At 43.4% G+C, this 13,794-nt stretch overlaps 1 protein-coding gene across 1 annotated transcript in view; it reads right to left on the minus strand.

Annotated features, from left to right (window-relative positions):
- The window catches only part of LATS2 (large tumor suppressor kinase 2), a 37,178-nt gene extending 32,703 nt beyond the window's left edge, over positions 1 to 4,475 (minus strand). Inside the window, exon 1 of the mRNA XM_056858710.1 lies at positions 3,991 to 4,475. Coding sequence (XP_056714688.1) covers positions 3,991 to 4,332 — 342 coding nt within the window. The 5' untranslated portion in view covers positions 4,333 to 4,475. The remainder of the gene's footprint in view (positions 1 to 3,990) is intronic.
- Between the last annotated feature and the right edge of the window lie 9,319 nt (positions 4,476 to 13,794).

Genomic DNA, 13,794 nt, shown 5'->3' on the forward strand with positions numbered 1-13,794 from the left:
GTAGCCTGATCTCATCAGATCTCAGAAGCTAAGCAGGGTTGGTAGGGTTACAAGGTCCCTCTTTGCCACCGGCGGGAGATTTCTGCGGCGGAGCCTGAGGAGGGCAGGGTTTAGGAAGGGGAGGGACTTCAATGCCATAGAGTCCAGTTGCCAAAGCAGGAGATCTCCAGCTAATACCTGGAAGTTGGCAATCCTAAGGGTTGGCCCTGGTTAATATTTGGCTGGGAGACCAACAAGGAAGTCCATGATCGCTACACCAAGTCAGGCAATGTTAAACCACTTCTGAATGTCTCTTGCCTTGAAAACCCTACAAGGTCGCCCTAAATTGGCTGTGATTTTACGACACTTCCACCACCCATCTTCAACTGAGGAAACACTTTTTACTATCTTTAAACCCCTACACACGGTTAGGTCAGAATGCTTGAAGGGTCACCATCTCCTATACGACTCTGGCCACGCTGGTCTTCCTCAAAAAGTGAAGGCTTCTCTTTGAAGCCTTTAAGAGTTCAGGCTTCACAGACAACGGACATACAAGCAAACAGACAGGGAGCATACAAACAGCTTCATAGTTCCAAAGGACAAAGATTTATTAACCGCTGATATTCCTGAATGAGAAACTAAGGAATATACTTCCAATCTGAAAACACTTATGTCCTGTTATTGGCTTTATGCAGCCCATATCACAAAGAGTACAGCCTCGCAGGCATTCATTTGGCTGGACAAGATATTAATCTTCGCCAGTAAGCCTATATTACTGTGGCTGCATTCAGCTGATATGAACAAACAAAGGTTTGTTCATCACAAGAATGAGATTCAGAAATCTTCCTTCAGGCTCCCAAATCTCCTGTGGTTTAGAATCCTGATCTTCAGGCAAGAAACAAACCATTTGTTAAAAGGGCTGGATACAACTATCACAAGAAATTCAGTTTGTTACCAACCAGGAAGTCAACCGTTACAGCATGCTTGATGGTATCATGAAAAGGGGATGGATCGGTTGGCGACATCTGAACACAGCCCAAGTTGTGCTTCGAACTGATTACTAACTGGTGGTGTGTATTTTGTGGGATTCAGCATTAAATGGAAACATTCATTCCTGAAAACCAACTCCAAAATGATTTTCTGTAACTATGAATTTTGCAGAATTGCTAGAAGCCTACGGACCCTTGGTACTATCATTAATATTACATTTCAGCGATATGATTCCAAAGGGTTTTCTGTGTCAGAAAAATGGGTGTCGATTGCTCAATTTCTCATCCAGCCCCACCACCCAGCATTAGAACTACGCAAATAAAAAAATATGCAAACTGACTTAATTTGCATATTCTCTACAAGGAAGTAGGATTCGGATTACTCTGACTTTTGAAGAACTGTACTGCTTTTAACCTCCCAGTATGCACTCTTCCAGGTGTTGATATTGTGCACGTTCTTCATTTCACAAAAATTCCCAAGCTGAAGGAGAACCCAGTTACTACTTGCTGCAGAATTTAGCTAAATATGTTTAGATACACCCAGATCTCTATTGCTAACACATACCAAGGGAATGCTTACATCCCACCAGCTAAACCCAACTATTCTAGCTCTTTATCAATTCACATCAGTTTATCATTTGTCAACGTTTCGGGGGGAGGGGAGTAGAGTAAGCTAGAATCCACCCCCTTCAGGTTAACCACATAACCAATTATATGCTCAATTGCATCTACTCACTGCAATCAAAATATTTTAAAAGCTACTATCTACAACTGCATGCAACATTCCACATGTAATTGTCTGGGGTGTTTCCAAGTGGATTACTGAGCTGCGAGAAGCATCTCCAGGCCTGTGCCAGTATTTCTCAAAGACCGAAAGCTGCACTTTCAAGCCCAGCAAGTTTTGTTTACCAGCTGACTGGTGACCAGCACCCTTTCCAGCTTCATACTCGCACGTCAAGTAAATTCATACCTTGTGCTGTCAAGGTACACAAATTATGGAACTGAAAAATATGCAATAGTCTGCACCACTTAAAAAAAATGTTTGGGCAAGCCTCACGCACTATTTGTTTCAGCCATCTCTGAAAGAGTAGTATGTGTATCAATGTGAGTTACAGCCAGTAGCTGGTGAAAAAACTAACCTGGAATTATTTTTGTTAAGGCCTCCTTTGTGCAGACATTATTTACCATGGGCTGGCTCCAAGGAAGCATGGGTGACAAGAGGAAAAAAATAGCTATTGCTCTTCCACAAATGTTTGCACAAGATGATATGCAAGAATTCACATAGCACCCGTTTATTTCCTTGTATGATTTTTATCCCATTCGTCTTTCAAGGAGCTCAGGGCAACCAAAAAACCTTGACTCTGGATCTCACAACAATGGGAGGTAAGTTAGCCTGAGAGAGGGCAACTGGCTCAAGATGAGCTTCATGACATAGCAGGGATTTGAACCCAGGCTCCAAAGGTAGTTCTAGTTGGCTCTGTAAAAGTTCTTATGCCTCTGCTTGGGAATGAAGCTGGGCAAGTTTCATTTTTTTTTTGTTAGTTTCATTTTTTTGTTTGGTTTGGTATCATAGTGTGAGGTGTTAAAACAAATTCTCTGTAAGTGGGAGGTGATTTCCACAATCCAACCCTACATATATATTTTTTGCCATCAAGTTACAGCTGTTATGGCGACCCCGTGAGGTTTTCAAGGCAAGAGGCATTCAGAGGTGGTTTGCCAGATCCTGCCTCCGTGTCACAACCCTGGTATTCCTCGGTGGTCTCCCTTTCAAATACTGACCAGGACCAACCTTGCTTCGTTTCTGAGATCTGAGGAGGTCAGGCTAGCTCAATATTTATACACTACTTAATCTAGAAGCCCAAAGCAGCTATCTTTTTTCTCTCATGGGTTCTTTGGAAACGGGACAAGGATAAGGAAAGCTTTTCCTAGATCAGTCTGAAAGAAGGAGAATGGTGCCCCAGGAGAGGTCACTCAGTCGATTCAATCCTGTGTCCACCCTATATCCCATAAATGGAGCTCATCTGGGAAGCCACTTGGCGGCTATCAAAAATTGTCAGTTTCTACTAAGATAATATTTGCATGAGAATGAGTGAAACTAATACCATTTTGCCCTTATTTCCTCCCTTTTGCCTCTTTTAAAAGATTTGAAAATCAGCACATTTGCATTTATTTTCTTCCATCCCCTCTCTCCCTTTCTCTTGCTCCCTCTAGAACAGAGGCCATTGTTGTGTACATGCTCTTTTGGGTTGCAAAAAAATGAAATAAATTAAAAGGAAAAAAGTGAAATTTCTGCCTGAAATGAAGAGGATGACTAATTATGATCTCCCATTTAACCCAATTAACAGCTCCCTTGGCTATTAAATAGAGCAGTTCATTGTGAACTTGTTTGGAACTCTTTAAAGTGCTACAAAAACACTGATAGCTAGTAAATGGCATGATCCTTTGGGTCTTTCTGGAATGGACTGTGCAAAACAGGGGAAGTCGCTGAGGCTTCCGAGCTTACTCGCTATGAGTTGGTGAGGGGACAGAGACAACATACTGAGTACATTTTAAAAGGGTGGGGGACTTTATTGATTAATACGAAAACAGAGGGAAATAGTACACATACTTGTATAGATTATTTAGAATGCAATGATATTACAAAAAAATATATAAAAGCATATAGTAGTTTTGGAACACTGCAATTGTTTCCTGTTAAGTATCTGACTGTTTCTCTTAACAAATACATATAATTTTAAATACATTTTAATAGTAAAACTAGGTAGGTGTCCAGCAGAATTTTTTTGCAAGTGAAGGTTGCAGTGGGGGCTCTTTTTACACATGAGAAAATTCCTCCTTGAAACAGTTCCACCTAGACACAGGCATGAATCTAAGATGTGGTTCACAAGCTCTGAGACTATCACAGGGGTCCTGCATACATACGCAACAGGAACATAGCAGAGCAGCAGCCTTTTCAACACAACAGTCGCTAATATCACACCTATAGATTTTCAGAGCCAGACTGATCAAGATTCACGCTTACCTGATCACATCCTGCGTGTACCAGTTCCTGAAGCATCTGTCTGTTCACTTCCACAGCGGTAGAGGTGGTGTCCAACTCATTAGCAAAGGGCAGCAAAGAATACCTGATTTCTCTCAGCGCTTTCTGGTAAGGTCCAAACTTGGCGCCTGGTCTCATCTGCTGCTGCCTGGCACCATCTTTCCCTACTAGAATTTTAGGATCCAGAGAACTGTCACTGCCCGATCCGACAGGTAATCCTTGACTGGAAGATTTGGTGGGCTGCTTCAAACCTTCCCGAATCTCCTGCAATCTCTGCCGGCTGTTCCCAGAGTAAGTGGTGGCAGGAAAAGTCTTTGGCCTCATGTTTAATCCAGCTTTGTTTCAGCATAAAATACCAACTTCTTTTGCATACAATCAAGGGGGACATTCAATGCCGTTTTTCTCTTGAGGGTATCAGTTTGCCGCAAAACATAATCCCTTGATGATCCAGTCTAGACTGCAAAAACCCCTGGAGGCAAGAACCATGAGGCACACTTCTACGTTCTGTACAGTGCCTGACACACTACACAAATCGTAAATAGCGGTTACTATCGTCACCGTTCTTCAGCTCACGTGTTTTGCAGTTCCCAAACACAGGAGAAATCCCTGAAACCTCATCTTGCTGTTTGCAAATGTCTGAAAGGGGGGAAAAAAGCATACAGATTGTCACGCAATTTCCCTCACTTACTTTAAAAAGGCTTACTTCTTAAAACATGTCTGTACAAGAGCCAGGTGTGGTATATTGTTACTACGACTTTGCTACATTTACTTATTGTGCTTTTATTATAAAAATCCAAAGAAGTGAACAATGGGCGATAAAAAAAACCACAACACAGAAATGAATCAGAGTTACAACAGTCCAACAAGATTTCCCCGAACATGAAGGTCTTAACTTTCTTCTTTAAATCAAATATCATCAGACTTCACTTGATGAGAGTTCCATTAAGTGGGGGCAAGAAAAGTATTTCGTAGACAGAGTATAGGACTTAGACCAGAAAAACAAGGGTTCAAACGCTCACTTTGCCATGAAACTTGCTAGGTACTCCTGTGCAAGTCACCCTTTCACATGAACACATGAAGCTGCCTTATACTGAATCAGACCATCAAGGTCCATCAAAGTTAGTACTGTCTACTCAGACTGGCAGCGGCTCTCCAGGGTATCAGGTAGAGAGGTCTTTCACATCACCTACTTACCTAGTCTCTTTAACTGGAGATGCCAGGGATTGAACCTGGGACCTTCTGCATGCCAAGCAGATGCTCTACCACTGAGCTACGGCCCCTCCCATCAGCGTAACTTGATCTCACAGAATGAATGAGAAGGTGAACATGAGATCACCCAGCCACCTCTTTGGAAGAATGAGGAGACCATGCAATAAACAGCAGGAACTAAAGAGCATCCCTCAGGCAGCTGTAGCAAAGGCACTAGAACAGAACCACTAAGATTAAATGTCACCAAAACATGTTCCATCACCTAGAAGGGTTTTCCGATATTATGGCTGGTTGAACAACTGAGGAGGGGGAAGGGAAGGCACCGTGGCAAACTTGCAACCCTCTACTGTGAAAAGCAAGCAAAACTCAACGGAAAGGCCATGGCACAATTAAATTATTGTAGTTAATGCGGCCAGGAGGCGGTACTGATGCCATGATGCAGGCAATTCAACTATGCTAGTGCAGGTACGCCAACCAAAACCTTGCATGAGCTGAAAAGCATGCAGAGAATTCCTATCTGTGGCAAGCATCATTCCCCTACCCTCATCCAATACTGCTATCTATCTATCTATCTAATTTTCAATAAAGACCAAAGGCTCATAGCTCAAGCACTTCCCACAGAAAATGGGAGGAAACGACACTTCATCCCACACCAACAGTGCAGCACACAGACAAGGTCTAGTCCTGACACAGACAGTAAACCGCAAAGGGAAGAAGCCAGGAAAAGGACGACACTTAAGCAAGAAACACAGCGAGAAAAAAGGAGACAACAGAGCAAATACCAGACGGCCATAAACCACAGAATGCTGACTTGGGCAGGAGAGCAAGGTTGAAGGTGCAGCTGCAACTGTCTGTAGGAGCCCAGAGGACTGGGCTGTCAGGCTGAGATCTGGGCCTCAAGGCCACCCATGGGTCCATGAACGGGTGTCAATGCTAGGGACCTCAATTCCAAGGCTCTGCCTTTATCCAGCCCGGGCCTCTTAACCATGTTCCCCTTGGAAGGGGGTAACAAACGGAGCTACAAACTAGTAAGGGACACATTTTGAGCGTCTCTGTTCTCTTGTCCAATTCCCCTTCATTTCGACATGCATTTACACAGGAAATTTAACCAGAAGGCAATGCCTATTGTTGAAGATTCTTACCTCCAGATCCATGATGGAGAGCCAGTGTGGTGTAGTGGCTAAGAGCTCTGGATTGGAGCAGTGGAGTCTGATCTGGTGAACTGGATTTGTTTCCCCACTACTACAAATGAAGCCAGCTGGGTGACCTTGGGCTAGTCACGCTCTCTCACCCTCCCCTACCTCACAGGGTGTCTGTTGTGGGGAGGGGAAGGTGATTGTAAGCTGGTTTGATTCTGCCTTAAGTGATAGAGAAAGTCAGCATATAAAAACCAACTCTTCTTCTAAGTAAATTTACACAGACATCCTGCCAATTCTGGCAGAATTAACTTCCAGGTAACCGGGCTTGGGAGCAAGATCTTGATTTCATTACTTCCATATTAATTTCTCTTTAAAAGGAAAATAAAAACCCAACCCTTAGAAAAAGGAGGAGGGGACCACCAAAGTGCATGTGTATATTATATATATGAAAATGCACGTTGAGGGCAAAGCTTTCCTCAGCTCAAAGACTACAGTACACACACCTGGTGCAAACGGTCTACATTCCTCTGGCAGAGAGCCCAAACCTGCAGGTTCAGCAGGGTAGGTGGGATGGAACTATTCACTCTCCGGAGCCACTGGAAAATGCACAGGCTTCAAGCTGGTGTGAAGGAGCAGCCCCTGTATAAAAGGTGACTGCAGAGCAATCAGAAGAGATGACCCTTGAGTTCAAGATTTCTTCACACAACACACAGTTAAATTGTATAACTCCTTGCCCCAGGATGTGGTGATGGCTGCCAACTTGGTAGGCTTTAAGAGGGGAGTGGACATGTTCATGGAGGAGAGGGCTATTCATGGCTACTAGTCAAAATGGACACTAGTCATGATGCATACCTATTCTCTCCAGGATCAGAGGAGCATGCCTATTATCTTAGGTGCTGTGGAACACAGGCAGGATGGTGCTGCTGCAGTCATCTTGTTTGTGGGCTTCCTAGAGGCACCTGGTTGGCCACTGTGTGAACAGACTGCTGGACTTGATGGGCCTTGGTCTGGTCCAGCTTGGCCTTTCTTATGTTCTTAAGATCTATGCCAGATTCTCAAAGCAAAACCTAGCTCTGATGGCCAATAACAACCCCTTTCCATTTTTACATTTGCAAGTTGTTTTCAGCCTTCCCTTTCTTTCTTTTTTAAAAAAAAGCATCATTGCCTACAGTAAATCATGACATACATCATGTGGTTTTAAACACCTTTCTTTCCACTTTCCATTTATTTGACTGCTAATTGTTCAGACATTTTCCTCTCTTTGTGTTCCTTTAGTTCTTTTATCCCACTTACGTTACAGACTTTTAAGAGTCTTAGCCCAGAACCAGACACCCACAGTGGCTAACATACAGCCTTCTAGATACTTCCCTCCCCTCTGCCTGTTGTCCAGAAGTCCCAAGAATTACAAATTACACAAAGGAAGTAATGATGTAGCAGCCACAATAATGCTGTGCGTGTATATAAAGTGATGTCCAGTTGCAGCCAATTTAGGGCAACCCTTTGGGGTTTTCCCTAATTACACCAAGTGCACAGTGTTCAGCTATATCACAACATATGGACAAAGTAGAAAGCTACCTTAGGCCTCTGCAATAAGGAAGTCTCAAACAAATATTCCAGCCAACCAGCAACTATGTTGGGTGTGATTTTACCACACTCCTCTGGAAAGCCATCACCAGGAAGAGGTCACACCTCCCAACACAGCACAGCTACCACCTTTCGATTTCTCCTCTGTGGTCCAGAAAGACCACCGATAACATTGCATAGTACTAGGAAGCCACAGGCAAATATAAAAACAAAAACAAAACACCTGTTACAAATTGTTCTTTTATTAGTACTGTGTTGCATGTTATATTCTGTCAAGACACTTCCAATTTACGGCAACCCAATGAATTAATGAACTTCATACTATCAGCCTTCCTCAGGCCTTACAAACTGAGGGCCATGGTTTCCTTTAGTGAGTCAATCCATCCCATGTTGGGTCTTCCTTTTTACCTGCTGCCTTCAACTTTTCCTAGCATTATTGTCTTTTTCCAGTGAGTTTTCATAATGGGACCAAACTATGATAGCCTCAATTTACTTATTTTAGCTTGTAGGAAGAATTCAGACTTGATTTGATCTAGAACCCACTTATTTTTCTTCTTGGTGGTCTATGGCACCCGTAAAAAAAAATCAGTAGATTGCCCTCATCCATCAGATTATTCAATTAATTTTCTTACCACCACCTTCAATTTATTCCAAAGAATTTATTTTAAGATTAAATTATTTGCAGTGGATTATCTCTAAGCAAAGACAAGCAGATCAAAACTGTCCTTTTATTTCTTCGGACAAATCTTGTCTGATCAAGTAAGGAAATTATCCAACTAACACTAGTTCAAAAAGAATAGATTACTGGTAGAGACATGGGATTCCAGTTCCTTCCCCCCACCCCACTGAAAAGTTTTCATTCCTAAAAGAGTTACTGCTTCAAAGAAATAACAACAATAATGGATGACATTGCTAATAAGAGCATTAAGCAAGACTTAAGTTTCAATACTGTGATGGTTATTTTTCAGTGGATTATCCCTAGAAATCTTGTGAGAGATAACATGTACTTTTTAATGATTTATAAAGCTAAAATCCTTATTCATATGCTTCTTCTCACGTGGTGGGAGGTATATTGCAATCACCAATCTGCTATTATGGTACTAACAAGAAACACCATGTTGTACCCCAGTGACTTCTGTGGAAGAGTTAAATTGTGTTGAAATTAGTGAATGGACAACATTTTGAAGGCATATCAGTTTTTTTTAAAGTAAGTAAAGGTCCCCTGTGCAAGCACTGGGTCATTCCTGACCCAAGGGTGACGTCACATCCCGACGTTTACTAGGCAGACTTTGTTTACGGGGTGGTTTGCCAGTGCCTTCCCCAGTCATCTTCCCTTTACCCCCCAGCAAGCTGGGGACTCAGTTTACCGACCTCAGAAGGATGGAACCTTGAGCCAGCTACCTGAAACCAACGTCTGTTGGGATCGAACTCAGGTCGTGAGCAGAGCTTGGACTGCAGTACTGCAGCTTACCATTCTGCGCCACGGGGCTCCTGGTTTTTGGGGTATGTTAAAATTAGCGTGTCCACAGGTTTCAGTGCATTTTGGTATTTTTCTTACATTTGAACAACGAGAAGGAAGTACATGCTATATTATCTTTCAATGGCAATCAGATAGAAGAGGGGGGAGTTCAACCTCTTCTATTTGATTGCCATGTTGGCTTTCTAATTGCGGGGAACACCTTATGATAGGGGATAGTTCCAAAAGGTGACTCACCACCTGCAGTGGAATCCAGCCCATTCTACTTTACTCTCCTGCATGTGTGAACCAGGCCATTAATTCCAACTAGATGGTAACTTCGGATTTCGGGCACACACAACATTAATCTGACTCATATTACCTGGATTAAAAAAATCCAGGAAAACGATTTTAAGGCACATGGCTTTATTCTCCTGGAAACTAAGAGGCCAAGCATTCATCTGGCAATTAGCCGTACCAAAGATGTGTTCATGGACTGAAATTCTACAATTCAAATATTGTGCTGGTTTTTATAGGAAGTGGCTATACCTGTTATGTTTCTGTTCTCTTTCCTTGGTATGAAAGTTGAGGCATCTCTATCTAGTTGCAACAACCTAATTTTAATTCCCTCCCCTCTAGATCATGTGACATTTAATTCCACACCTTGCAAATTTGATAGATGAGCTAGCTGCTTGCAACACCAGTTGCTCTAGCATATAGTCACCAATGCGCTAGACATATGGAGAAAGCAGAGGATTACACAATTCTCATGAGAGGCTGGAAGATAAAAGAGAAAAGTAAGAGCCCAGTTGTCCTAGCACGACCTCAACATGTACAAACAAATGTAGAAATATAGGATGCAAACCATTCCCACATGTCTCCAAAGACATCCCCATTTGACCTGGAATAACCTGTGTGCAGATGCAGCATCTGCTCCTAAGACGTAAACACTGTGAGTAGCAGATGATCAGACACAAACTCACTACAAAGGAAAGCAAGCCAGTGCTGCAAACAGACATAGTAACAGACATAGTTACTGTAGAGACAAATCCATACATATGATGGATGGGATCCTAGAGGATTCCTGCAGATGAGGGGAGAGATTTTTACCAATTGTTCCCCAGGTGAAGCATGTGGGGGGGGGGGCATTCTGAACTGTTACAGGAGGGGAAAAGCAAAGAAGTCACACTTTGCTGACAGAAATCCTTCCACCAGTGGAATTTTTTGCAGTATCCAAGGCCTTACATGACAAACGTCCCTTATTCTGGACCCTCAAGAGTACCATGGAACCTAATTAATGTCTCCTACTTTTTTAGCACTATCATGCTACTTCAGAGCCCAGAACACAATTCGTAATTTTTTTAGAATACAGAGGCAGCAATATGTTTTTTACAGTACCACCTGCTGCTCATAAAAGAAGACCAGTTGGTCTTTATACCCGTTTTTCTCTACCTTTAATGAGTCTCAAACCGGCTTACAATTCCCTTCCCTTCCCCACAACAGACGCCTTGTGAGGTAGGTGGGGCTGAGAGAGTTCTGAGAGAACTGTGACTAGCCCAAGGTCACCCAGCAGGCTCCATGTGGAAGAGTGGGGAATCAAACCCGGTTCTCCAGACTAGAGTCTGCCGCTCTTTACTACGCCACGCTGGTTTAAATTTAAGATATACATGCTTTCAAGAAAATAAAGGCAAATTAACTTCCTCTGCCCAAAGAGTTCCATATCAAAGTAGTTGATACACAAGTTCCTCCAGAAAAAAACCATGATCCGGTATGTTGTTTAACACTCCTATAGAACGAATAGGACAATTATTAACAGTTTCACTTCCAGAAGAGCTGCCCTAGTATACTGCAGCAAAAAAAAACAGAGTCCTGTGGTACTTTAAAGACATTTATTGTGGGCCTGAGCTGGTTTCTGATGAAGTAAGGTGTTCCCAACAGTCTCTCTCGATAATCCCAGGCCAAAACAAATTTCTCATGAAAAGTCCCTGATCAGATCAAACTTTTTCACCCAAGTATCAAAGGTCTACATTAATTGTGGCGGAACGTTTGAAGGCAGCTTCTTACTTAATCAGATATTGGGTCATACCACAATAAATGCAGACTTTAGTTCAAGGCTGAAAGGTTCAACTTGGCCAGGGACTTTTCTTGAGAGGCCAAAATAAAAAAAAATTAAGGCAAGAATTAACTGCACCCAGAATACTCCTAGTGGATCAAATATCCAAGGCAGCAAAAACCTCTGGATACCAGTGATGGAGGCTTCTTGGCCCTCCAGGGCAACTGGTTGGTCACTGTGTGAGACAGGGGGCTGGACTAGATGGTCTGATCCAGAAGGGCTCTTCTTGTATAGGATGAGCCTAAGACCAAGTTCATGTGGGCCACTCATGCTTTTCAGCCCCTCTCCTGGCTGCTGGAATTCACATGTGAAAAACAAATGTGGTTTCTAAATCAGTTAAAGGCCAAAGAAGGAAGGTTCATTTTCATATGCCTTTTAACCTTCCATGGCCTTGCAACACACTTATGATTTTGGTCTTGTGCCTGGGAGGAAATTTCTATTTGGAATCGTATCAGAAATCCTCCCTGCATGTGCCCCCACGGAGGGGGGACTGGTCTTCAACTGTTTGTAGATTTGGAGGGCAAAGTTTTACAGAGTAAGCCCTCCCCATTTAAAAAACAAAAGCACTAACGCAATGTCAACTTTCCAACTATAGTTTTTTTTACAGAATTATAGAAGCAGAAAAAGTAAACGTAGACTTCAGCATCACACAAGCTCAGTTGTCAGGGCAGAGACCAGCACCAGGCAGTGCCCAAGATCGATAAAGCGGGTTTGCTTTATTTGTGTGTTAAGTGCCCTCAAGTCGTTTCCAACTCATGGCGACCCTATGAATCAATGTCCTCCGAAATGTCCTATCTTTGACAGCCTTGCTCAGAACTTACAAATTGAGGGCTTGATTAAGGGAAGTACCACAACAGTGCGATGGAGTATAATTAATTATTACGGCTTATCAAAAGTTTATATATATATTAATACAATATATAATATATATGTATACATATTGTGTACGTTTTTATATTATAACTATATATAAAGAATATAATTAATTATAATGGCTTATCTATTTTTAATATAATTTTTAATTATTTTTAACCAAAAAAGAAAACATAACAAATTATAAGTCACATAAACAAATAACTAACTAAAATAATAATAATACAAAGAATACAAAAATTACAAAAAGAGCGCTTGAACTAGTTTTTCATCTTTTACTATAATATTGTAAGGTAAACAGTGCCCATACACCCACCTTACACGTGTATCCCGCCACCACTGGACTTCCGGAGAAGTGTTCTGACAGTATTTAAAATTTCCTTACACTATTTCTATCTAAGCTACATCCTTTATCGATAATTCATTCACTATACTTGTAAAATTCGTTTTTGCCCGTTCATCCCAAAACGCGATGGCCCTTAACCAAGTTTTTTTTTAAAAAAAACTCTTCCATATCTTTATATAACGGCTTATCCAAAGGAAGCCACAGCCCTCAATTTGCAGGATCTGAGCCAGGCTGTCCAAGACAGGGCATTTGGGAGGGCTTTCATTCATGAGTCGGAAGCGACTGGACGGTACTTCACACACACACACTTTTTGTGCTTTTATTTTCCTACAAGACATCTGTTTTTTAAACAGTGGTGGTTGGCAGTGGTGGAGGGGGGGGGGGCGCCCAGGTTGTTAGCCTTGCCTAGGGCGCACAGACGACTGGAAGCGGCCCTGGGGGCGGCGAGACGCCGGCGAGACGCGCTCCGCTCCGCGCAAAGGGGCCCGGCGCCACTCCCCTGCGCGCAGCTCGGCTTTCCCGGGCGGCCCCGTTTTCCGCTGCTCGCCCGCCGGGGATGCGCCCGAGGGTCTGGAGCGCGGTCCCGGGCAGCGCCCCGCTCCCCCTTCCCAAGGCCCGGCCGAGGGTTTCCAGCGCCCTGCCCCCTTTTTCCCGGACGGCCCCCGGGAGCTGGGTGGGCTGTCCGAAGTCCGGGGCGGCAGCGCCTCCAGGCCGGGCCGCTGGCTTGGGAGGGAGCCCTTCGCTCCCCCGGAAAGCGGCCCGGGATCGAGGGGGGTCAGCGGGGCCGGCGCCCGTCCTTTTTGCGCCCTAGGGCGAGGCCGGCTGCTGGCGCCCCCCTCCCCGCTGCGAGCGAACCAGTTTTGGAAAACAGAGCTCTTGCAGACCGAATAAACGCGCAAAACGTTTTATATAAGAGGCTATACTTGATTCTGTTCCACAGCACTGGTGGGGTACTGGTCTTAAAATAAAATATATATATCTAACTGGTCAGTTGCATTTCCCCCCCCAAGAAACCAATTTGTTTCAAAACTGTGCCGCTCGGGCCAGTCCTGCGCCCAGTTCGCCT

This window comes from Euleptes europaea, chromosome 12 (genome assembly GCF_029931775.1).
Source record: "Euleptes europaea isolate rEulEur1 chromosome 12, rEulEur1.hap1, whole genome shotgun sequence".
Lineage (NCBI taxonomy): Eukaryota > Metazoa > Chordata > Lepidosauria > Squamata > Sphaerodactylidae > Euleptes > Euleptes europaea.